At 42.5% G+C, this 23,927-nt stretch overlaps 9 protein-coding genes across 9 annotated transcripts; 2 read left to right on the top strand and 7 right to left on the bottom strand.

Annotated features, from left to right (window-relative positions):
• The first annotated feature begins 3,601 nt into the window (after window positions 1-3,601).
• On the top strand, window positions 3,602-4,339 carry LOC119553952. The gene is made up of 2 exons (XM_037864646.1): window positions 3,602-3,646; window positions 3,713-4,339. The coding sequence occupies exons 1-2, from the start codon at window positions 3,635-3,637 to the stop codon at window positions 4,130-4,132; spliced, it is 432 nt and encodes a 143-aa protein (XP_037720574.1). The 5' UTR covers window positions 3,602-3,634; the 3' UTR covers window positions 4,133-4,339.
• A 506-nt stretch (window positions 4,340-4,845) lies between these two features.
• LOC119555058 (glycine-rich protein) lies at window positions 4,846-5,447 on the bottom strand. The gene is made up of 2 exons (XM_037866258.1): window positions 5,419-5,447; window positions 4,846-5,247 (listed from the first exon to the last, which is right to left on the bottom strand). Exons 1-2 carry the CDS (start codon window positions 5,428-5,430, stop codon window positions 4,846-4,848), a joined length of 414 nt encoding a protein of 137 aa, XP_037722186.1. The 5' UTR covers window positions 5,431-5,447.
• Window positions 5,448-5,547: 100 nt separating this feature from the next.
• On the top strand, window positions 5,548-6,985 carry LOC119555334. The gene is made up of 3 exons (XM_037866668.1): window positions 5,548-5,612; window positions 6,621-6,669; window positions 6,728-6,985. Exons 1-3 carry the CDS (start codon window positions 5,548-5,550, stop codon window positions 6,983-6,985), a joined length of 372 nt encoding a protein of 123 aa, XP_037722596.1.
• Window positions 6,986-7,378: 393 nt separating this feature from the next.
• On the bottom strand, window positions 7,379-8,163 carry LOC119554383 (cyclin-dependent kinase inhibitor 1C). Its single transcript, XM_037865263.1, has 2 exons — window positions 8,093-8,163; window positions 7,379-8,011 (listed from the first exon to the last, which is right to left on the bottom strand). Exons 1-2 carry the CDS (start codon window positions 8,108-8,110, stop codon window positions 7,484-7,486), a joined length of 546 nt encoding a protein of 181 aa, XP_037721191.1. The 5' UTR covers window positions 8,111-8,163; the 3' UTR covers window positions 7,379-7,483.
• Window positions 8,164-9,141: 978 nt separating this feature from the next.
• LOC119554290 (vegetative cell wall protein gp1) lies at window positions 9,142-10,030 on the bottom strand. The gene is made up of 2 exons (XM_037865147.1): window positions 9,921-10,030; window positions 9,142-9,858 (listed from the first exon to the last, which is right to left on the bottom strand). Exons 1-2 carry the CDS (start codon window positions 9,936-9,938, stop codon window positions 9,142-9,144), a joined length of 735 nt encoding a protein of 244 aa, XP_037721075.1. The 5' UTR covers window positions 9,939-10,030.
• Window positions 10,031-11,104: 1,074 nt separating this feature from the next.
• LOC119553828 (cuticle protein 16.5) lies at window positions 11,105-11,751 on the bottom strand. The gene is made up of 2 exons (XM_037864461.1): window positions 11,676-11,751; window positions 11,105-11,609 (listed from the first exon to the last, which is right to left on the bottom strand). Exons 1-2 carry the CDS (start codon window positions 11,685-11,687, stop codon window positions 11,130-11,132), a joined length of 492 nt encoding a protein of 163 aa, XP_037720389.1. The 5' UTR covers window positions 11,688-11,751; the 3' UTR covers window positions 11,105-11,129.
• Window positions 11,752-14,306: 2,555 nt separating this feature from the next.
• LOC119553827 lies at window positions 14,307-15,119 on the bottom strand. Its single transcript, XM_037864460.1, has 2 exons — window positions 15,052-15,119; window positions 14,307-14,985 (listed from the first exon to the last, which is right to left on the bottom strand). The coding sequence occupies exons 1-2, from the start codon at window positions 15,061-15,063 to the stop codon at window positions 14,443-14,445; spliced, it is 555 nt and encodes a 184-aa protein (XP_037720388.1). The 5' UTR covers window positions 15,064-15,119; the 3' UTR covers window positions 14,307-14,442.
• A 1,605-nt stretch (window positions 15,120-16,724) lies between these two features.
• On the bottom strand, window positions 16,725-19,208 carry LOC119555326 (extensin-2). The gene is made up of 2 exons (XM_037866657.1): window positions 19,143-19,208; window positions 16,725-17,330 (listed from the first exon to the last, which is right to left on the bottom strand). The coding sequence occupies exons 1-2, from the start codon at window positions 19,206-19,208 to the stop codon at window positions 16,725-16,727; spliced, it is 672 nt and encodes a 223-aa protein (XP_037722585.1).
• Window positions 19,209-22,538: 3,330 nt separating this feature from the next.
• LOC119553368 (cuticle protein 63) lies at window positions 22,539-23,457 on the bottom strand. The gene is made up of 2 exons (XM_037863713.1): window positions 23,334-23,457; window positions 22,539-23,273 (listed from the first exon to the last, which is right to left on the bottom strand). The coding sequence occupies exons 1-2, from the start codon at window positions 23,343-23,345 to the stop codon at window positions 22,896-22,898; spliced, it is 390 nt and encodes a 129-aa protein (XP_037719641.1). The 5' UTR covers window positions 23,346-23,457; the 3' UTR covers window positions 22,539-22,895.
• Between the last annotated feature and the right edge of the window lie 470 nt (window positions 23,458-23,927).

Below are 23,927 nucleotides of genomic sequence, written 5' to 3'. Positions count from 1 at the left end.
TATTTCAAAAGAGTGCCACGCCCACTCTAACGCCCACAAACCGCACAAAACTGTGGATCCTACAGTTTTGATGCTAGAACAAAAATTTTAACTGAAATGTATTGTTCTCATCAATACCTACCGATTGACCCAAAAAAAAACTTCAAAAAATCGTAAATATGAACGCGGATATCTCGGAAAATATCAAAGATAGAGAACCGGGATTTCAGATTTAGATTCCGTAGGCTTGAGCGCAGCGCAAGTTTGTTACGCAAATATGCCACGCCCACTCTAACGCCCACAAACCGCCCAAATCTGTGGCGCCCACAATTTTTATGCTAGATAAAAAACTGAAATGTACTAGCCTCGTCAATACCTATCGATTGATTTAAAAAAAACTTTGCCACGCTCACTCTAACGCCCACAACGCTTAAATCTGTCTACCGCCGGTAGGTGGCGCATTTGCTGCTTGCATATCTCCATTTTCCTTTGGTCCCTTTAGCTGAGTAACGGGTATCTGATAGTCGAGGTACTCGACTATAGCGTTCTTCCTTGTTTATATTATTAAAATATAGAAAAACATTTAGCAGTTCAATGGGTGTTGTTATTATTATGATATACCATTCATAATAACTCTTAACTCTGAATATTACTTTTGAAGTTATATTTAAATATACTAATTTAAAAATCTATAAAAATGCTTATTATTATTATTGATTAATCTTATCACACAGAGATGTAGTGATAATTAAATGTGGTAGTGGTAATTAAATTTGCTTATCTCATGTTTGCTTCTCCAAATTAAATACGAGTTCCCACCTACCTCCAATTAGCTCTGTGCATATCCACTTTGCAAACAAGCAGACTTCTAGACCCATATGCTATAATTACCCCCCGCCGTTTACCGTCTGCTCTCGAGCGATTACAACAATCTTGTCTAATTGACAGTTGTACACTGTCATTCGAGAGCATTGAAACGATAATGGCGAGACTGCGTCGATTAGAACGCGCTGCGATCAATTTGCGGAGACATCAATAAAAAACAAACCCGATCCAAAAGCGCTCGCATTTCAACTCGAGTGCCCAATAAATTGCATTTTGATTTAATCGCCGTGTTGCACAAGTGCCACAAAATTAATTGCCAGCGATTTTTCGCACTGTGTAGATATCAGCAAGGCACCAACGAGTCGAGCGAGCCGGATCTCAGGAGGCTCTTAATTGAAATGCTTGGCCAGTTTGATTTACGGCCCAAAAGCGCGAATCGGGCGGAGAACTTCGGCTAGTCCAGTCGCCCACTCGGCCTATGCGTATGCAAATCCCCTTCGAGTTACGCATTGGGAATCCGAGTCCCCTTCGACACCCCTTTTTGGCCAACTTGTTATTGTCACAGGCGTTTGCCTTTCCATTTACCCGCAGGCTTTTTCTGGACGAGGCTAAGCCTTCTCATTAACCCTTTAGTAACCATTGTAGCCTTTTATAAAATTTCTTTAATATTTTACATCTTTTAAAAATGGTTCTATCTGAAAATCTTTAGATGCCTGAGCAGAAATTCAGTTCGTAAATGGATTTCCTAAAAATATATTTTTAAAAGTACACAGAGACACATATTCAAGTACATTGTTCTTGAATTGAGAACATTCGCTCTTAAAAACCATGGTATTACATTTTAGTATAAATGTTCTCAATACTAGAACGAAATGGTGCGAAGAGAAAAGTTAAATTAAGTTTATTAACAACTATTTAATGAGTATACACTAATGAACGGACTATCAGATTAGTTGTTGAGGTATCATCTTGATTAAAGCACAATAAACACATTTTCAACTTCAAGAATTTCGTTCATTTCCAAGCACATTTTCAACTCAGATGAGATCGTCAGAATTCTCTCTTTGTACATAAATATTACTTTCATAAGCGTTATAAAACATATATCCCATAGAGAGCTTTTTCATATCATGTAACATACTTTTAGTTTCATCGATTCATTTTCTTAATTTTCTTGGTAATTCATAAACATTATGTGCATGTGGGTACCCAAATTTTTAAAGTTACCCATAAAGTGTTAAGTCCTCGTATGTTTTTATGGGTCTAAATAACGCCTGCAGGGCGGGGATTTCAACAAGTGCTGGAGTGAGCCCCCTCACCGACCCCTTTTTAAGCCCCCTGCGAGCCCCGCCCCCCTTTCATAAGTGTTAAGTGCTTTGGGCTTGCGTAAAGCGCTGTCTCAAAATTATGCACAGAGTGGGTCGCTGGCAATTAACTGGCAGCCGCAGTTCCTTCGGCATTGTTGCTGCTGTCGCATGAGTTATGGGTGCACCAGTTCATAAGTTAGCTCCGCCAGGGGCGTAGCTTGGCCCAGGAGCCCCTCCCGCTCCACAAAGAACGACCTTGCCCACGCCCCTGCCTGCGATCACTTATTGTTCTAAACGCACATGTGCTCGAGCCTCGAGTGCATTTTGCTCCACATAAAAACGATTTCGAGGCGGATCTGGTTTTGCCTCGGTTTTACGCACAGGTGTGTAACTGCCACGCCCCATTCATTGCCGGTCTGTGTTGTAATTAAGACTTTTTGGCTCTGAATGCTCGAGCATTTACTGCGAAAATTTCTACCAGCAAAATAGCAGCACGCATTCGCAGCGGCTCATTTAAATTATTTTAAACGGCGGATTCAGCGAAACTTGTTGGCTGCAGGAAAATAAATGCATAAAAGAACTAAAAAAAGGCCAGATACAAAATGCAATTTAAGTTTTTCTCACACACACCTTGTCGCGGCGTCGGCTTAAGGTAAATAGACCAAAAACAAATTTATCAGAAATTATTCAAAATCAAAACAAAAATTGGTTGCCCTGTGATCGATGTGGAAATACCCTTTGACTGGGATTTTTCAAATGTTGTCTAGTTAAATAAAATAACTTAAAGAAAGCGTTATTTAATTAAAAATATGTTTTTTAAATTACTGTGAATCTATGAAGTATTTGCTGAATATTAAATGGTTATGTGTTGCAGTTTTGATGATTACTGCTAGGTGCTTACTCGGTAGAGAAATTACAAGGGCTTTTAAATTACTTGTAAAGGCATCTAAAGAATGCAATCATATAATCAAAATCCATAAGTTCAACAAATTTAATCTAAAATTTGAATTTTCCTAACTCACTGCATACTTTTAGACACCTTAATAAATGATTTCTGTCAACTGTTAAGATCTTGGGACAGTTGGTTATATTCAAAAGTCTATTTTTGGTCTTTCGATTGCCTTACTGGTGAGATACCATATTTGGTGGCTTATTCATCCCTGCCTTGAATGTTATCCCCTTCTAAGTGTTGCAACACCCTGCGAAAGGGTATGGCCAATCTCAGCCCAGGCAAACATCCGCGTTGTCTGGGGCGGGGCAAGGCGGTTCTCCGGTGGGTCCCAGGTCTCTATCGCCATCTCGATACTCGACAGGCCAGCTTTGCATGCTGCTCTCTTGGACTCGGTTTTGGGCCGGGTCTCTCCATTGAACAAAAGTAAAAGTCTCTGGGGCACCCAGCTTGGATCCGTTCTCGTGCAACATTTTGGCCAGGTCTTTGGGCTATAAAAGCATTTGTGCCTTAGACAGCGGCATTATTCAGCTTTGTGTTCTTGCCACGAGTTCAACTTGCACTAAAAACCAAAATGTTCAAATACGTAAGTTGTATAGAAGTTCTTTAATTTTGTATTTCATTATAATTATATATTTTTCCAATTACATAGTTCGTTTTTGCCGCTTTCTGCCTGGCCAGCGCCGCTGCTGCTCCGGGATACTTGGGAGGATTAGCTTCTCCGGCCTTGCCACTGGCTGCAGCTCCGGCCATTTCCTATGGACATGCTCTGGCTGGTCCTTCGATCGCCTCCTATGGACTGGCCCCCAGGCTTAGTTTGGCGCACGCTCCTCTGGCTGCTCCCGCCATTTCGACCTACGGATTGGGACTGGGTCATGGTCCCCTTGGCCTGGCTCACGGCTCCCTGGGCCTGGCTCATGCTCCTCTGGGTCTGGCTCATGGTTCTTTGGGCCTGGCTCATGGTTCCTTGGGGCTCGCTCATGCTCCTCTGGCTGCTCCCTTGGGACTGGGCTACAAGTCGGCCTACCCAGCTCTGGCTGCTCCTGGCTACGGACTGGCCCATGGCTGGTAAGGATAGTTCATCACATACAACATCGTTTTCTGCATTGCTTTCGTTTCGTTTGGATCGGAGAGAGGTGAAGGAGAATACACAGAGAAAGTGAGAGAAAAAGAGAGAATATAGCGGAGATTTGTTAAATTAAATCAAGTTCTCAAAAATCGGATTGTGAAAAGTGGGTTTGATGTTGAAATATATTTCGTTTGAATTTATAAAAATCAATCACACGTTTTTTGGAAAATAAGAGGTTATTTAAAAAAAGGGTTTCAGGAATATCTAAATGAAAATCTTTACTGGTATCTTACAAAGCTTAAGAAGCTTTCTTTAAATAATTCGGTATTGATTATAATCGAACATTAGAAAATTGTATAGCAAATGTATTCCTATTGTACTATGTGGTTCCTTATAGTTTTGGTAATTATATAAATTCTGATTATTTGGTTAATTAAGTTTAATAATGTTTTATACCAACAAATGTTAGAAAATCGTTGAAAAATAGGATTGTAGATACTTCAAATATGCCTTGAAACCCATAATTAATACACTTTCCTTTTGTACATTGTTGCTTTGTCTTTATTGATTTATTGACTTGCTGAGTGATTGACTGATTAAGGCTATCGTAATGATTTGGGTACTGCGAAGTAAATGACTCGATTGAAAACTCTCACATGTTGCTCGCTTTCCTTGGCTCCAAACTTGGATTGACTTAACTGGACTGAGGAGCACTTCTACCAACCATGACCGTAGCCATATCCCAGTCCATATCCCAGACCCAGACCATGTCCACCGTACAGTCCATGTCCGTAGCCTCCGAGGTATCCGTGACCCAGGCCATAACCATAGCCGCCCAGGTAGCTCTTGCCGATGATCGTCTTGGAGATGATGGGTGCGTGGTAGCCCAATCCGATTCCTCCAAAGTGTCCACCATAGCCGCCGTAGTGACCCCCATAGTGACCTCCATAGTGCCCAATTCCTAGACCTAATCCCAGGCCATATCCACCGTAGCCATGTCCAATTCCGTATCCAATGCCGGGGGAAGGAGCGGGAGCGGGAGCTGGTTCTGGAGCGGGTTCTGGAGCAGGAGCTGCCAGGATGGAGGTTGTCAGGCAGGCGATGGTCACAAGTATCAGCTGAAAATAAATTTTAAAGGAAATTATTTTCTCAGTTAAAATACCACTCCGAGGATATAACATCAAGGGAATTGCATAATAGCGTTGTTAAGAATGTTACTTTTTTTAAGGGAACATTTATTTTTCAGATCTAATGATATAGTATATTTTTTATATCCTTGTGCTACTCACTTCTTTATACATCTTGCTGTAGTTTATTTTCCGGCAGCTGCTGGGGAGGCTGAACCACTAGTGTTGCTGCAGTTGATCCCAACGCGGCTCTTTTATACCAATCCCCAGTGCAATGGATTCGATCCCCAGATGGACATCGATGATCTAATGAACAGTGCAATGAAGTACTTTAATTCGCTGGACAAGTTGCCCAAGTTAGAGGCGTGCCACAAAACCATCCTTAGCTGCTGCAAATAAACGCGAATTCCAACACCTGTTTTTCGCCTTTTGGGCTTCCATTGTATAATCGACAATCGAGTTTGGCATTTATGGATCCAGTTCCAGTTCTTTGTTTGGCCTGTGGGCAGCTTAAATCTAGTGGGTGGCCTTTTCCATCGGTTCATTCATATCATCATATATATAGGGTCAATGGGCTCTATATGTTTGAGATGGCAAGCTTTCTTCGTATTTAGTCTCCTGAGATGATCTTTCTCAAGAGATTAAGTTAGAAAATAATAGATAAAATCTGCTAACAGGTTTAAGAAAAATATAATACCTCCTACAATTTACTGTTTTGTATAATATGTATTTAGTTGCCTTAATCAAGACCAAATGGCACGTAAACTAATTTAAGTATCTATGTAAATCTTAAGTTGGAAAACACTTAATCCACGATCTATTTAGGGTATGCCCTAGTATAAAACGACGATTATAACAGCATAAGCATAAAAAGCCGAATAAAGTCAATCTAATTAATTCTCAACACCTCCGAAACCAACATAAAATAGCACGAAAAACACAAGATTGGGCAATGATTAGATTTATAAAAATACCATAAAAACGGGGAAACAAAGGCAAAATCGAAGACATGCGACCAACTTACTCACAACCTATAAACAAACAAAAAGCTGAGAAATGTAAGACAACAAAACCAACGACTGGGCATAATTAAGTGCACAAAAGAGTCAGTGACTCTTTGACAATCTTCGGCGTAGACGCTTTAAACTTGAACTTGAAAACGGGTTTCTCGAAGAGAAGGGGACAAAAGGCCAAGTGGAGTAGTGCTCCCACTATATGGATGTTGCAACAGGTTCCCGGTGGCGAAGGAAATGCAGTTGGGTATTTCAGGGGATTGTCAACCGGTTCCTAACTGTTTAAAAGAGGAATGAAAATGCAGCGATGAAGACGAGCCTATAAATTGATTGGCCTTCGGATGATTTCAGATTAGTCCTAGTGCAGTTTCAGCCAGAATATCACCAGAGAATGTTCAAGGTGAGCAGGGTAAATTCTCAGTTCCCTTTAAAAATCTTATCTCTCATCTGTTCTGAAGGTTTTCGTGTTTTTCGCCCTGCTGAGTGGGGTCCTAGCCGCCACGGTCATTTACCATCACCCGGTGATCTATCATCATCCACTGCCGGGTGCCAGTTCCACACATCAGAAGTTGGATCAACATCCTGGCTACACCATTGTGGCACCCCTCACCAAGATTGCCCACGTCACCTACGATTCCGTGCCCATTTCGCACTCGCCCTACGAACATGTTCCACTCTTTCAAAGGATTGGTCATGTTAAGAACAAGAAGCTTTAGCTGGATTATTCTGAAAGTATCTATTAAGATATCCCTTGTAGCTAAACCTCGAATACACATATTGGAAATCCAATTTAAAAAATAATTTAGAATTTTATCCGACGTCTGCCTAAACCCATTAAATAAAAAGTATTATTAGAAAAGTGATTATTTTTTTGGGTTAATGAGATGAAATACTACTTTCATTTGCATTCTATAAGAATATTCTAGAGCCCAAAATAAGAATATATCATAAAAATCGTTTAAATGAAATGAAATGACACCTTTTAATGTCATTAATTCTTTGATATATGCTTCTAGGAGATATCCCCCAAGGTAGATGTGATAGGAAATATCACCAAAAGCAATTCAATAAAAGTCTTGTAATAATTTGATTAATCATTTAGTTTTTTATTCGCCAAGCATTGTTTGCTCTCTAGGTATGAAGATTTGGGCTAAGTTCTACAAGCTAATAGGACGGATGGAACGGATGAATTGAGTGATCTTTTAGCTGAATCCTTAGAAGAAGTAGGGGGCGGGGGCGAACTTGGGGGCCACAGCCAGGGGCGCTGGCACTGGAGCAGCGAGGGGAGCGGCGAAGGGTCCGAATCCGAACTTGGCGGGGGCGGCGAAGGCCACAGGCGCCGGAGCAGGGGCGAATCCCAGGGGAGCAGGGGCAGCGAAGCCGAATCCAACCTTAGCGGGGGCGGCAAAGGCCACAGGAGCAGGAGCAGCAGCTACCGGCAGAGGAGCAGGAGCAGCGAAGGCCACCGGGGCAGGAGCAGCTACGGGAACGGGCAGGGGAGCGGGAACGGGAGCAGCGAAGGCCACTGGAGCAGGAGCCACTGGGTAGGCCACGGCGTGGTTGATGCGGTGGGCATTGAAGCTGGAGGCATAGGGAGCCACCACACCGGCAGTGGCCACAGGAGCAGCCACGGGAGCGGCCAGAGGAGCAGCGAATGGAGTTCCCAGAGGAGCAGCCAGGGGAGCAGGAGCATGGAAGGGCAGGAGACCAGCCTGGGCGGAGGCCACGCAGAGGGTAACGAGCTGGAAATAAAAATATATTCCAAATATTTAGTATCCACTTTGATAGATCCCGTAATCCTCTCCAGATCCTCCCCAACTCACCACAATCTTGGCGAACATTTTGCTTGGTTTTGGGGATGGGTTGGCTAGTTGTGATTAGCTTGAAGGCAGACTGAACTGTGATATCAAACTGTCCACTGGTCAATGCTTTTATAATTCTGTAGCCCGCGGATTATCCGTGGTTAAGCATACGAAAATACCTTGGAAGACTTTCTATATAGGGGCCTTATGAAGGGCGTTGCTGGATCGGTACTAAACGTACTTAATAACCAATCGGCAGCCTCTTACGTCGATCGCCCCCGAAAACTTTCATAATTGCACGCATTTGCCGACCATAACCTAGGCCAATATTGGGCAAGATTTCGTTTTTTTTCGGCTTTGTGGGCTTATGACAGTTTGGGTTTTCGGTTATTTCGGATTGGTGGGTGGTGCTACAAAATGAGCTGCAATTATTTGCCCAAAATACGTGTTACCCTCCCACCAACTGGCTAAATCATTTAATTGAATTACCACATTTTCATACACCCGCTTTTTGTTTTTATTTTTGCTTTTTTTATTGCAACAATTGTCGCGTGTTTGGGCCGGGTCTGTGTCTGGAATTTCTGATTGGATTTCATGTTGCGTGCAGTTGGAAATTCACCGGCAACATTTCAGTTCCTCGCAAGGCTGTATGTGTGTTGCCAATAGATCGTGTGTGTGTGTGTGAGTGTTAGCCGAATAACTGAAACCCCATTTGGCGACATTACGAGGCGTCTGGTTCGTAATGAGAGTCTGAATCAGATATCGAGTAAGTATGTTTACTTTGGCTAATTTTTGGTTTGCCTATGATATTATCTTCCGTGGTTCCATTCTTTGAGGTTTCTATTTTTGGTACTGATTGGTGACAATGTTTGGGTAACTTTCAGACATTGTTGGCATACAAGGACCCCTATAGTTGATACCATTTTTTGTTAACCCCGATATTAAATACCAAAATTAATTTAGACTTCATTTTATTGTACTATAATTATTCGATAAATTATTTTATAATGCAGGTAGCTAGATTTGATGACTCTTTGGTGAGGCTTCCATCGTCCTTATGAATGCTCTTTCTAGAACAACGAGTGGTGATGGTGATGGGCTAACTTCAGGGGCAGGGCTTTCAGGTGGGCGTGGGGCGCGGCCAGCAGCTTGGGGAAGGCGTAGCCGATGGACACTCGATGGGTGGTGGTTTTGGGTCCCGGGATGGCTCTATAGGTGGGTGCAAAGGGCACCGCCTCCAGGAGGGGTGGCAGCACTTGGTGGGTGACACTGGGCAAATGGAACTCCGGCAGAAGTGGTGCAGGAGCTGGCAGGAAAGCTGGAGTGGGTACAAGTGGTGATGGAGCGGGGAAAAATGGTGCAGGAGCGGGTAAAAGTGGTGCGGGTGCAGGTAAAAGTGGTGCAGGAGCGGGTAGAAGTGGTGCAGGAGCGGGTAATAGAGGAGCTGGAGCGGGTAAAAGGGGAGCAGGAGCGAATACTGGTGGTGCTGGTCCATAAACAGGTGGTGCTTGTCCAAAAACGGGTGGTGCAGGACCATAAACGGGTGGTGGAGGAGCAAAGGCTGGTGGTGGAGCCACCGCAGGAAGCAGAGGAGCCGGCGGAGGAAGAACCGATTCCTGCACCGCATAATCCAGGTGGTGCGGCACAGCATGGAAGGATTCCAAGTGGTTCAAGTGATGCCCATCAAAGTGGCCCACATGATGGGGATCAAAGTGGTTGAAGTGGTGATTGAAGAGTTGGGAGGGCTTGGCCTCACCACCCACCAGAAGGAAAGCCAAGGCGAAGGTCTGAAAAATTAATAGTTTTATTAATTTAAATCCTTGACGACGGGTTAGCCTTGAATCCTCACCCATGTGAGTTGCCACATCTTGCTTGGGGGATTGGTTGTTCGTTTTCTTTGGGGGATTAGCTTCTCGATCGATGTGCTCGATCGGTTGGTTCGGCTGTTAATGTCTCTTCATTGTCAAATTCCATTAATATTTATAGCGAAATTGAGGCGGTCCTCAATCAAAAGACTTGCACTTGCATTTCTTCACTTTCGTCGTCGACTTAATAGGTGTCCGTCGGTTCGATTTGAGGTGAGGTAACCCACTTTAGTCAGCTTTAGTTGGTCAGCAAGTCGTGACTGCGACTGCGACTGCCTTCGATCGAGGGGCCAATAACTTCTTGGGCGATTCGAAAGCACGGCCCAAGATTATATAACATGGGGCCAAACCAAGCCCAGCCATTGACAGTTCCCCATAAGTGGAATATGATTATGATAACCCATAAATATTGCTTTGACCATAAATAACAATCGATATTGCGCCTTAGGTGACAACGCAATCACAACAAATGCTTTGTGTGTTTACATACTGTGTGACTAACTTCTGCAGTTTGAACTTTCCTAAGTCCAAGTTATGTTGCCATTGAGAGCATTTTGTCTCCACAATGGGAAAAATCATATCATAAATATCTTTAAGATTTGACACTTATTTTTTCAAAAGGTAACTCCATGCAGGCACTGTGTAGGTTGTGTTTGTGTATGAAAAGATACTTTAAAAAAAGCGACACAAAATTCATGTCATACAATTAATTAACGAAAAAAAAATTCTGCTGAAGGCTGTAAAGGATTTTCTTATAGGTGGCATTAATTTGTATCATTATAAAATTACATTAAGTCAATGGTAACAAAAATATGTTTAAAAGAATATTAAAAAATTTGTCAAGGTCCCTATAACCTTTTATATGTATATAAAATATAAAATATACTTTCAAAAATTGTAAAGTTTATTTTCTAAAATATGGTTTTGTATGAGGCCAGGGTATTGGCTTATATTTCCCTAAAAAATCTATTAAATCATCTTTCAAAAATTGTACATGAATTGAGTTTTCCGTATTGTACAAATACTTTTATATCTTTTATATTTAGATCTTATATTTAAAATCTCATAAGGAAACTGCTAAAATTTTGAATGAAATAGACATTGTTTTTTAGTTGTTTGTTCGTATTTTAATCTCAAGTTTATATACAAAAATTGTCTATAGTTTGGCTTGGTTTATGGGTGTGTCCTAGTCCTTAGACCACCACTGGAGCAGGGGCAGCAGCGGCGAAGGGAGCGGCGTAGGGAGCGGCGTAGGGGGCGGCGTAGGGGGATGCCAGGTAGGGGGCGGCATAGGGAGAGGCGTAAGGGTAGGCGGAGTAGGCGGCGGCGGCGTAGGGCGTGGCATAAGGAGCAGCGGCCAGAGGAGCGGCGGCTAGAGGAGCGGAGTAGGCGGCGGCGGCCAGAGGAGCAGCAGCGTACTTGGCCACCACGGCGGGGGCAGCTGGAACTCCGGACACATAGCGGCTGGAGTAGGGTCCGGCGAACTCGAAGGGGGCGGTGGTGTAGGAGGACAGGGTGCCGTCGTAGTTGTTGCGGACGTCCACCTGGCTGCTGCCACCGGCGGCGTACAGAGGAGCATTGGCGTAGGCCAGAGGAGCAGCCAGGGGGGCAGCCAGTGGGGCCACAACTCCTGGTTTGGCCGCGGAGCAGGCAACGAGGGCAGCGAGAACCAACTGGAAAATAAGAAAAAGTAATCATTAGCTGGATTATAATCCCTTTTGAGGTAGAGGTTAACTTACAAACTTGTACATATTGCTGTGGTTGGGTTTGTCTAAAGCTCTTGAGCGATAATGTTCATTTGGAGCCAGCTCAGTAGCTTATATAGCTCGTGCCCATATCCGTGCTCTTTGAGGGACATTCTGTCTGCGCCGATTTTTGGTCGCTTCTTTACCCGGCCAACCTGGGCGAGTGCCAAGTAGCATACATGATCGCCATTTGGCCAAGACGTGCTCCGCCTTCAATTGCCCAATGGATTGTCGGAAGTTGTTCAAGTTGTCGCTCGAATTTTTCGCCTGCACTTGGAGAAATTGTATGTGTTGCAATACAAACGTTTTGTTTGTCAAACTAGCGAACTAATATAATCAAACTACTCACGAATTTTTACTAAACGAAAACCTAAATAAATTAAATAAATATAAAGTTTACAAAACTATCTATAAGTCTTAGTATCTTTAACCGTTTAGGGTTGCGTCTAAAAATGTTTAAGTTGGGGAACCCGAATATTGTATACCAATTTTATTTATAATTAAGTAAAATTGTTATATTATATCTCTCTATAAAATACATAAAAGGAGTACAATTTTTGAAGTATTCAATAACGTTTAAACTTATAGTGAAAATATTTCTATCCACCAATTACTTTTTTTCGAGTGCACTGATCGACATTTGTATGCAATTGAAGACTCCCTCGGTGGCCGGGCTGTCTCAACGTAATTTGCAGTCCGTTTGGGCCATCAATATGCGCCGCCTTGCATTGAATTGGCCGCAATCTAAGCCAAATTGGCTATAAAATCCGATGCCCCCCTCTAGGCCACGATTCCGCCCCACTAAATGTCTCATTAGTTCACTTTTTAATGGCTCGCAGAGAGGCCAATAAAAGGCGGTCGTAAATTTCCCTCTCATCCTTGCCGCCGGAGCTTCATTTGTTTTCGTGTTGACCTGACCTTGACGCCATCTGGCCACAGGATGAGATGTGGAGCTGCCTGCTCATCCACTGCTTGGCCCAATCACTCCGAGGTGGCTTAATTGGCCCACGAGATGAGGGGCCGGGTGATCGAGCGGTCGAAACCGGCTTGCGGACTTAATGAGCCATCGCAGCTCACTCGGTCACGTGCTGGCCTGGTCAGCAGCATCGTCGTCATCTGATGGCTGGTGAACCTGAGATTTGCACTGAAGTGCTCTTTACAATGGGGGTACTTTTCCTTTAACATCGATGCAATAATTATTTTATAATGAACCGACATAAAACTTCCCAAGGAAAACTTACTGCGTTTAAAAGGAGTCATGTTGTTTCAGGATATACTTAAAGCAGGATATACTTAAACAAAGCAGGCAAGGGATTTTTATCGTAAAGTTTGCCACATTTGTAGAAATTAAAGAATAACACGCATACTAAAATACCTTAATATGGGTGATAAAACAAAGATTATGTTGACATCAAAATGAGTCGTTTTCAGAAGAAAACTCTTATTTCAGATTGCAGGTTAATGATTATAATGATGATTATAATTTGTCTCTGAAGATTAGTCTGTTATTCTCCAAAAAAACTTTAAAAGCATAAACTATGGCTTTTATTAGATCATCTTAACTTTTATGCTAAATATTTAATTTATTATAATTAAATGTATTTTGAGCTTTTCAACTGTGTTACATTTATAACAATTATTAACAGCATGGACAGAGCATCTTGATGGTCGTTATTTTAAAGCTGCTTCTGAAATCCGATCGCATGATGACGCCGATCTCAAGGCCGCAGCGATGACGAGTGGAGAGGATGAGATATATATGATGTCTTTCAATCCGGCGATCAAGTTGCCCCACGCATGTAACTGTATACTGTATTCTTAATTCTGTATCCGCATTGTGGCTACTTCTGAAATTTAAAAGTCACCACAGGTGGTACAGTCCAATTGAAATGGTGACCTTTCTTGTTAATACAATGTCTGGATTGGAATTCTCTAGCGATGACGCTCCAATTTTCCGGTGACTCAAGCACGGAAATACATCTTTACCCATCATCAACGCCATCGCCATCACCTTCTTGTCTTCAGCACTCCACTTCACACCACTGCGATCCGCTCACTTCCTCGTTAACCTTTTATGATTTTGAACTGCAAGCTGATTTAGAGCCGTTAGAGATCGTTATTCCTCTTAAGAATTAAATGACTGTCGTCAGTACCGTTAACTGATTTTTGGAAACCCAAATTTATGCAGATCACATTCGAATTCCTGTTTTTGTTTTCGCGGGAAAGCAGGTTCTATCCCCCCTGCCATAAATATAAATATAGATCCACATGCCAAGTCCCAGTTCCGTTCCCATATTCTGATCAATGACACTTGACTTTAATTGGCTTTTATAAATATACGTCAAAACTTAGTAACTGGCTAGATTTATTTGGTTTTCACAGCCATTTCCAATGCCAAGTTTAAGGTCTAATTTTGAGGATCGCGTGCTGGCGATCTCTTGGCCCGATTTGTGTGTATGTAAATAGCAACGATTAAACCAGCGGAGGAGAGTGAAAGGTGTAAACGAAGACCTCTGTATTGTGTCTGCTGCTCAACCTTCAAAAAATTATGCAAATGCAGTCTCCATCGATGGCAATGAGATGAAATCAAAAATGGCCAATAAAAAAGAGACCGAACCAAAAGACTAAGCTTAGATGGCAAGTTTATTATCAATGTGTATTCACTAAGAGCAGAAGTCATCGCAGTTTGATGATCAGTCGGGATAACTCTGGCTCGGTTAAATTTATTATTATGCTATATTAGGATTAGGATTGGTTGTGGCTAGCGCCTCTGGATCTGCGGTGTTCCATAGGAGGTGAGGCCTGTTGTCCGGGGCACACTGGCATAGGGGGCTCCAGCCTGGAGTGGCAGTTGGGCCACATTCAGGGGAGCAATGCCAAAGGGCACAGGCAGCTTGAGATTCAGGGAGTTGGCATCCGCATTTGAGGCTATGGAGCGACCCGTTATGGTTCCAGAACCCAAAGGAACTGAAGGCCTGGCCACCTGCTGGGGTTGTGGAGCCGAGGGAGCGACCTGCAGCTGGGACGAAGGTGCTCCAAATACGTAACCCTGACTGGTCAAAGCCTGGGTGAAAGCAGCCTGCTCCAAGGCGGGTTCGGCAAACTGACGGGCCAGTTGGGGATACTCCTGCGTCTGGATTGGTTGGTACTGGGTTCTCTGCGTCCGTTGCAATGCTGGTCGGTTGGGGGCGGGATAGTGATAGTAGCCCAGCTGGGAACTGGGTGTAATAGAGTAATCCAAATGGGAGACATCTCCCAGAGCAAGGCTCAAAAGCTGCAGCAGTACAATCCACACACAGGTCAACTGAAAGTGGTTTTCATTATAATAGTACCTTTAAAGATCTTCACACACACTTGATTTATCACTCACATGGGACGCCATTTCACTTTCTTCACTTCTAGTTCACCGTTCTAGTTCTTTAAACAATATTATTAAACCGGGTCCTAAGTTCGTTGATGTTCGCTGTCGCAGCTTTGGCGGCTGATTAAAATTTGTGAGCCCGCTGAAGATGCTTTTTATATGCGTATGGAGGAGCTGCGATCGGTCGGTTCTCGGAGTGATACCTCTCTCTTTGTCACTCTTTTCAGGTCTTCCTCTTGGCTCTTTGTGAATGGCTTTGGGCCAGGCCAACACTTGAGTGCAGGCCAAGACGAAGCTTTTTGGCATTTTGTGTTGCCTTTGTTTATATACTTTGTTTATTTGTTGTGGCTTAACAAAAAGCTGTTACCGGGCAGTCTTCTCTATTGATAATATTGATATTTGGCTGCCTTGCATAGAAATCACTGTTGGTCATTTTTATTGGCATCCAAACTATGCAACTACACAAATTAGCAGTGGCTTAGTCGTTTCAAACGGGTGGGTTATTTTTAGCAACACCCCCCTTTGGTTGCACCCCTGTTCTAAAGTTTTCTGCATACCTCAGGCATGTCGACAGCATTTGAGCTTATTAAACACAAATCGAATCGAGCGTCATGTGACAGGAGTCGCAAACATTAAAGCCATTAGCCACCGACCAAAACGGAGGACTTTGACGGTGCGGTGCGAGATTTGCATGCTAAAGACCTGATTGTTGTCCAAATCTCGGCGTTTGATTGCCGCTCTTTCTGAGCGGGTCTCTCGTCACAGATTGACCTCAGCCGATGGGACTTCATCAAAATCTATGCGCATCTAATTTTAATTTCCACTGAAAAAAAGGGAAGTAACTATTTACAATTACTTAAAATTCGTTTTATCAATTTGGTGTTGATATTTGGTTTTGACATGGGTATATTTTTTAAAAACTATAAAAATAATATATGTTTTTCATTATTATTTTATAATTATATATATCATTGTTGTATATATTTTTTTGAAATTTTGTTTTTGGTTTTAGTATTGTATTCTAAAAATGCACTATCTTTTATTTATTAAGTTGTTTATTTATTTTATTTTATTTATATTTACTTTAAGGTTCAAAACTGAGAGTTTTTTTACTGTTAAAGATGTAAAATTATTCATCTATTATTTATACTTCACTTTTGATAGCTACTAAACATGACACCTACTTTAAAGCCCAAACTCTGAATGCGGAAGTCGTCAATTTTCGTTATTTATATATTCAAAGTCAATGTTTGTTGTGTAATCAAGCTGTCCATCTTTAAGCTGGAAAGCTCTTTAAAGTTTAAACTGCTGACCCAATTGACGTTTGGCTCCGCTATCTTCTATCCATTCATTGAGTTAGGTCAGTTGGTCAAAAGTTCGAAGTTAATAGCGGAATATCTGGCGGCATTTGTCTGGGCCCTCTCAATGCCTCGCCTTTGACCATAATTGGCAGAGCCAAAAGATAGCTCGAAGCCATGAAAACCACTGAATTATTTATGGGTTTTTGATATAAGCATAATTAAATCGATACGCTCCGCGTTCTTCGCATAAATTCACGAGTCGCGGATAATACGAAACATAACAACATTATTTAGATTTAATTAATTGCTAATTTGAGGAAATTATCATTCATAGTTATGCATAATGAGCATGATGAGGGGCCCATCTGGGGCTTTCAAGAGCTACCAGCCCTGAGTGTTAAACGTTGCTGGGGGAGCTCCATAAACAGCAGCTGGAGAATGATGATATGATGGTGGTGGTGGTGCTCCAAAGTGGAGTTTGTATCTTCCGAAGGAGGGGGCGGCTGCAAACTGGTAACCAGTGGGCGGGGCAGCATATCTCGTTAGGAATTGCGGTGGAGGTGGTGCTGCAAACTGAACTGGTGGTGCTGCGGCAAAATGAGCAGTCGATGGTGCAGCAAATCCAGTATATGTGGTGGTGGTAGTGGTCACTGGAGCTCCCAGGGAGTATTTGATGACTGGCTGAGGGGCAGCATATGATGATGCATATTTAAAGATCGCCGGAGGAGGAGCAGGAGCATAATGCTCTGGAGTTCCATAGGCAAATGCCTGATGGGCGTTATAAACCGCTGGAATTGTCACAGTATCGGAAACGGGAACTGCCACTGGAGCGGGGACAGCCACTGGCGATGGAACCGGATATGGAGAGGGCACCGGAACTGGCACTGGCACAGGAACACCCACGGGTACACCCACCGTCGAAGGACCATGATGGAAACTTCCCCAGGCCGGGGAGCCCAGACACACCAGAACACATATCCAAGCACTCTAAATATTAAAAAATATTTCATTATTATAAAACAAAAATCGCTTTTCATTCACTTGCTTTGGAATTTTTGAACATTTTTTCTCCTTATGCTTTCTTCCGTTTTCGATTTCCGTATTAAGTCACTTCTCTTCGACAGTTTCACACGTAATGAATCGATTTTTGTTGACCATTGCAGGTTTATATACCTCGATCAGAGTTGCGTTGCTCACATTATGCTGATTTCGGAGGAGGAGGTATGGAAACTAGAGGAGGCGATAAGTAAAAACTCCATTAAGGGATCTGCGCACGACGTGCAATCGACAAGCAAATCGTGCGGCAAATGCATGCGACAAGTTTTGCAATGCCCCATCCTCAAGGAAAATTTGGTGGTCAAAACATTAAATCGGTTTATTTGTAGGGAATGCATGCAACACTTTTTTTTGCAAACATTTTGAAATAATATGTGTTGCTTTGAGATTATGTATTAACTCCTTGATTATATCTACTTATTTCTAGAGCATTTCATGACATGATCAATTTAATTTAAGTAATAAAAAATCGTCGTATTTTTGTAAAATCATTTGTAATGTAAAAATTTTAAATAATTCTTAAATGATTATAAATTTATTTTTATAAATTCGATGTTAATGTTAGCCTTTAATAACCATAAAGTGAACTTATAGTACACTTACATATCCATTTGGATAAATTCGCATACCCTTAAATCTTTAAAATATTCTTATACAAATGCATTATAAAGAAAGCAATAATTTAGATAACTCACTCGATTTGTTCGACGAAAGGTTTCTTTAAATCAAGAACAATATTTTCAAAATGAGTTCCAAAAGGATTGCCCAAAGCACAATAAATTCTCAACTCAATATAATTATACCCGTTACTCGTAGAGTAAAAGGGTATACTAGATTCGTCGGAAAGTATGTAACAAGCAGAAGGAAGCGTTTCCGACCCCATAAAGTATATATATTCTTGATCAGGATCACTAGCCGAGTCGATCTAGCCATGTCCGTCTGTCCGTCTGTCCGTCTGTCCGTCTGTCCGTCTGTCCGTCTGTCTGTCCGTCCGGATGAACGCTGAGATCTTGGAAACTATGAGAGCTAGGCTATTGAGATTTGGCGAGCAGATTCCTGAGCTTCTTACGCAGCGCAAGTTTGTTTCAGTAGAGTGCCACGCCCACTCTAACGCCCACAAACCGCCCAAAACTGTGGCTTCTACAGTTTTGATGCTAGAGTAAAAATTTAAACTGAAATGAATTGTTCTTAGCAATACCTATCGATTGACCCAAAAAAAAGTTTGCCACGCCCACTTGGACGCCCACAAACCGCCCACAAACTTCAAAAAATCGTAAATATGAACGCGGATATCTCGAAAACTATCAAAGATAGAGTATTGGGATTTCAGATTTAGATTCCGTAGCTTTGTACGCAGCGCAGGTTTGTTATGCGAATATGCCACGCCCACTCTACCGCCCACAAACCGCCCAAGCCTGTGGCGCTCAAAATTTTTATGCTAGATAAAAAATTTTAACTGAAATGTATTGGTCTCGTCAATACCTATCGATTGATCCAAAAAAAAATTTGCCACGCCTACCCTAACGCCCACAATGCTTAAATCTGTCTTCCGCCGGTAGGTGGCGCATTTAAATCTCGCTTTGCTGCTTGCATATCTCCATTTACCTTTGGTCCCTTTAGCTGAGTAACGGGTATCTGATAGTCGAGGTACTCGACTATAGCGTTCTTCCTTGTTTTTATAATGGAACATTATTTGTTATTCTCAAAGGGATATGTATAAGATGTACACTTAACCCGCTGTACTTCGAGTATCTTAAGATACCGCTCTCGATAGTAAATCAGCTTAATCCAGCCCACTTCAGAAGCCATTAGCATGTGCACTTTATTTGGCCAAATCCCTGGATATAGAAGTGGATAACTTTTACGAATGCACGCGCTCCACTGCAGCAACTTTTACTGCCGCCACCAGCTGCAAAAAAAATCAGAAATAAGAAAAACAACCAAGTGGCAGCGGCTACAAGAAACCCATTGCGATCACGTTCCAGGCACCTTTTTATGCCTTATGACTCTGATTGATGGCCGTTGCCGAAATATAAATGCCAAAATATCACACGCCAGTTAAAAGTCGATTTATTACCGCCGCCAACAAAGCCAGGTTCGAAGCTCTCAATTAGCCGGCTGAAGCCCAAAAGTTGGCAGAGCATTTTGCATCACCCCGAAGTTGCCCAAAAGTGGGCAAAAGCGTGCAAGTTACTGCCACTTCTGCCATAAAATCAGCTCCAACAGCTGTCGTAAACAGCCGAAATTCCCGCACGGGTGGCCAATTAAATTGGCTGCCAAATGCGCGACACGCGCTCATCGAAATTGTCAACACAAAAACCGGGGGAAATGGAAAATGGGAGTGGGAAGCCAGTGAAATTACCATAACAAAGTGGCTAAATCAGAAATCGATATGTTCACCTTCGCTGAACCGAAAAAGAGGGCACTAAGAACCGGGAATTTCCACGAAGATTTTCCCATTTTCCCTTTTGCCATGCTGAGTGGAGCACACGCCCAGCTCTTGAGTTCTCGAGCCCCTCGAGTGGTTGCCACCAGCCATTTTCCCTCCACTTTCCACAGATTTTCCACAGCCAAAGGCAACAGGTGGGGCTCTTCAGTTGGAGCCGCATTGTAATATAATGTAATGCTTGCTAAATCGTTGCACGTGTTTGCCAACGACAAATGCGCGTTTTCCCCTCGAATCCGGAAAAACTTTGTTGCAGGCATTTGAAGTTTTCAGCTGATTTGATTTGATTTGATTCACTCAATTGATTGGGCATACTGTTTGTTGGCTGGAAAATATGCTACACTTATTTTACAGATTGTTTCCTCTTAATTGCTCTTTAATTTGAATTTTAATGCAACCACCCTATGTTGCTTATATAATCTGTAATCCTTGCTTCCATATTGCGTATACGCAGTCGTTGAACTCAGTGCAAGGACATGCGAGGGCATGGCTGCATTAAATTATCGGTTGCAAATCCTTCGCACAAATAACAAGTATATAATTACGAGCAGTGGTTGAGTGTGAGGGGATGGTTCGAGCTCCCTTCATGTCAATGTTCTTGGTCAAGGTTAAATGAAAACGTGTGCATTTTCTCCACACTGAAAAAAAATCATAAAAATAATACTAGTTTTACCTAAGTTATTATGTTGATATTATAGATGGAAAAGAGAATGAGAATTGCAATTTTTAATATCAATTTAACATTATTAAGGTCTAAAGTGATACTTAAAAATTAAACTGAAGTCGAGAGAAATTGAGACATGCAATTTTCAATACGTGTTTTAAACTACGGAATGTTAAAAGTGGATCCTTTGATGATGATCCTTTTTTTCCTGTGCAGAACGTGCATTTCCGTGGCAAAGGATTGGGTTTCCCGGGAAACAGCTCGACCCTTTGAAATTAATTTTCTCTGAATCCAGAGATTGTGGCTTCAATGCGGGTTTTAATTGCAGCAATACGAGTTGTGATTCTCGACTCGCATCCTGCCAAAGGTCGTTGCCCTGGCTCGAATCAGTGACTTGTTAATAATGCAGAGCAGCAGCCAGGCGAAATGCAAATCCAATTCCGCTCGAGTAATTCAATTAAGCTTAGTATACTCTCGGGCTAAACGCAAAAAACTCAAAGGGTAGCCCAGAATTTTGGTATTTGGCTGATTTTGCACTCAATCTGAAGAGCGGGAGGCAAACAACAGGTGTGTTGCATTCGCGAGGTTGTGGGAAACAGCTGAGAGCTGCAACTGTGCCATGAGAGCACCTGCCGCAGAATGCATCCACTTAGTGTCAACCGAGGAGCTCGAATGAATATTCAATGGCCTATGGCAAGATGTAGGAAGCGAAGTTGTTGCCCACCTTTGTCTGCGAATCCCCTGAAGGTTGTTGCCAAATTATCGCTTGACTAGCTAACGGTAGTGATGTCTCCATAAGCCCATAACTACGACATGGCTCATGAACAGGGGGCACATAATTTATGCCGAACTGAACTGAGACAAATTAAACTTATAGCTGGGCACAATAAAGTTGGATGGCTGTCAAGGTCGAAGAGCCGCCAACAATGGCTTATTGTTATTGGGCGCTATGAATTACATTTAGTTACCCCACCCTTTCGGCACAAGATTTTCACTTTGCGAAATAACATTTATTAAATAAAACCGTAAATTGATTTCCAATGCACAGCCGACGGGCAAATATTAATACACGACTTTTCAATTTTCGTATGAATTATAGTTATTTTTTGGTCCCAGGATCAACTGGCCGGCTGAAAAGGTAATTAAGTGACTCAATTCACTTCTCAGCAGCTCTTGATGTGCTCCAATTTTTCACTTACGAAACTGGGCAAAAAGCATTTAGCTGCGACAGTTGGCCAGGCATTAATAAAAATATATTTCAACGCACTTTTCACTGGTCAACCTGTTGACAGGCGCACGCGTTCGTCGCTTAAGTCTTTCGTCTCTACGCCAATGATAATTGCCAGGGGCGGAGGGGTAAAGTGGGGAAAGGGGGGCCGGTGGGCTGGGCAAGGCGTTGCAATAAAACAATTTTTTCGGTATTTTGTTTTTCCTCGAAATTTCAAAACACTCGACGGGAGTCGGTATGAATCGAGTTGGTCAAGTAAAATTAATTTGCAGTCCAATTGAATGCTGAATAGGAGTAGAAATCGCGGGGATAGTTGGAGTGAACTAGTAGTTGGCTGTTGGAAAATTGAACAATCAGTTGGGTGTGAAATTTTCGTGATGCCACGACCAGCAATTCGATCTGGAATCCTTATAAATACTCATAGAACTGTGCAGTTCACACTCTACTACCAATGATTGTTTGTTTATGTGTTTATTATTCAGCATACGAACATAGAAAATAGTGGTGAAAATGGTTTTATTTCCATAACAATTGTATTGCGAAAATCAACTTATTTAAATGTTTAACTTCTTATCAACCCCATAACATTTTTTGATTCAGATTTGTTTAAGATAGCATATACACTTCAATTAATAATAACAAATCGACAATATAAAATACATTTGCATAACAAATGATTTACTTTATACCTAGTTTTAACGAGGGTATATCAACAATAAATAAAAGATAAGTTTTAGAAAATGTACACCCCTTTTAACAATCCTTAATAAAAACCCCAAAAGAAAAAGCCATTTTCATTCGTTTTTAGAGTCATTTATCGTTTATTTACAGAAAGTGCTGAAGCCACAGTGAATTGAGTTGCACCTTTATAACAAAATCAACGAATCTTGATCCTTCCTTCAATCTCTCGCTCTCGCCGCCTCCCGTTTAGTTATCTTTAGTTCTCTAAGTGTCTCTGTCTCTAAGTGGATTTTTTTCTGGGGTTCTGGAGGGTTTTTGTACACAATTTGGGGATTGAACCGATTGAATTTCGACCTGCCTCTGACTACGAAATGCAAATTCAACATTTTGACGGCAGCAAAATGCGAATTATCCGCTGTAATATCTCACTTGGGGGGGTCGTCAACTTGGGATGATATCGCACACGACATCAGATCCTTAGTGCAGGTAGCCACCATGTCCGTAGCCGGAGTATCCCAGACCGTAGCTGCCGTAGCCGCCGTAGGATCCATGGTAGGTGGAGGTGGAGTGCAGAGCGGGAACGGCATGGACCAGAGGAGCAGCATGGACCAGGGGAGCGGCATGGACCACCGGGTAGGACTTGGTGGCCACCTTGTAGGTGTTGGCATACGAAGTGGCCACCGGATGGGCCACAATCGGGGCGGCGTAGCTCTTGATGATGGGGGCGTGCGAGATCACGGCAGGGGCGGCGTAGGCCGGAGCCAGGGCGTGTCCGTATCCCAATCCATAGCCATGGCTATAGGGCGAAATCAAACCGGCATTGGCCACGGCGCACAGGGCAGAGATGAGGGCGATCTGCAGAGCGGAACTATGATATAGTATTTCCATTATAACGCGTATCCTTAGTATCCTTACCAGCTTGAACATTTTGGGTTGGTTTTCGATGATTGCTGTGACTTCTTGAGTGAAGAGCTGAGTATGTTATGCTTAGACGTCTCAAGTTGCCCTGTTATTTATACCCGCAACATGAGAAATATTCTGACAAATCTTGGCCCAAAGAGCGGCGCTGGAGAGGGAGAGCCAACACGCCCCTTTCAGCGGCCGAGAGCCGAAGCTTTGTGCATTTGCCGACCAGCAGATCGCGAAAGAGATCAGTCACGCGGCTACTTTGGATCGGACCCACCAACTTGGCCAGCTTGAGTCCCCCAACGAATCCCATGGAATGCCTCTATGGACATTTAATTCAATTTGTATCTTTTTTTTGTCAGCAATTGTTGGCTTCCATGGGGCGGCTTTTGCTCTAACGGAAATTTTTATATTTCCATTCATTTCAGCGTGGAAATGAACAATTGTTTTCTAGCGGTTACCAGCTGGGAAAATTCTAGTTCTGTCTCTTAAGGCCTTATGACACTAGCTTGGTTTTTGATAAACTGACTGGATTTATTTTTAAAAAACGTCCTTGCAACCAAGAGAATAAAAACTATACAGCTTGACAATATCTTATAATTT

The sequence above is a fragment of the Drosophila subpulchrella genome, chromosome 3L (assembly GCF_014743375.2).
Source record: "Drosophila subpulchrella strain 33 F10 #4 breed RU33 chromosome 3L, RU_Dsub_v1.1 Primary Assembly, whole genome shotgun sequence".
Lineage (NCBI taxonomy): Eukaryota > Metazoa > Arthropoda > Insecta > Diptera > Drosophilidae > Drosophila > Drosophila subpulchrella.
This window is presented reverse-complemented; position numbering and strand designations above follow the sequence as displayed.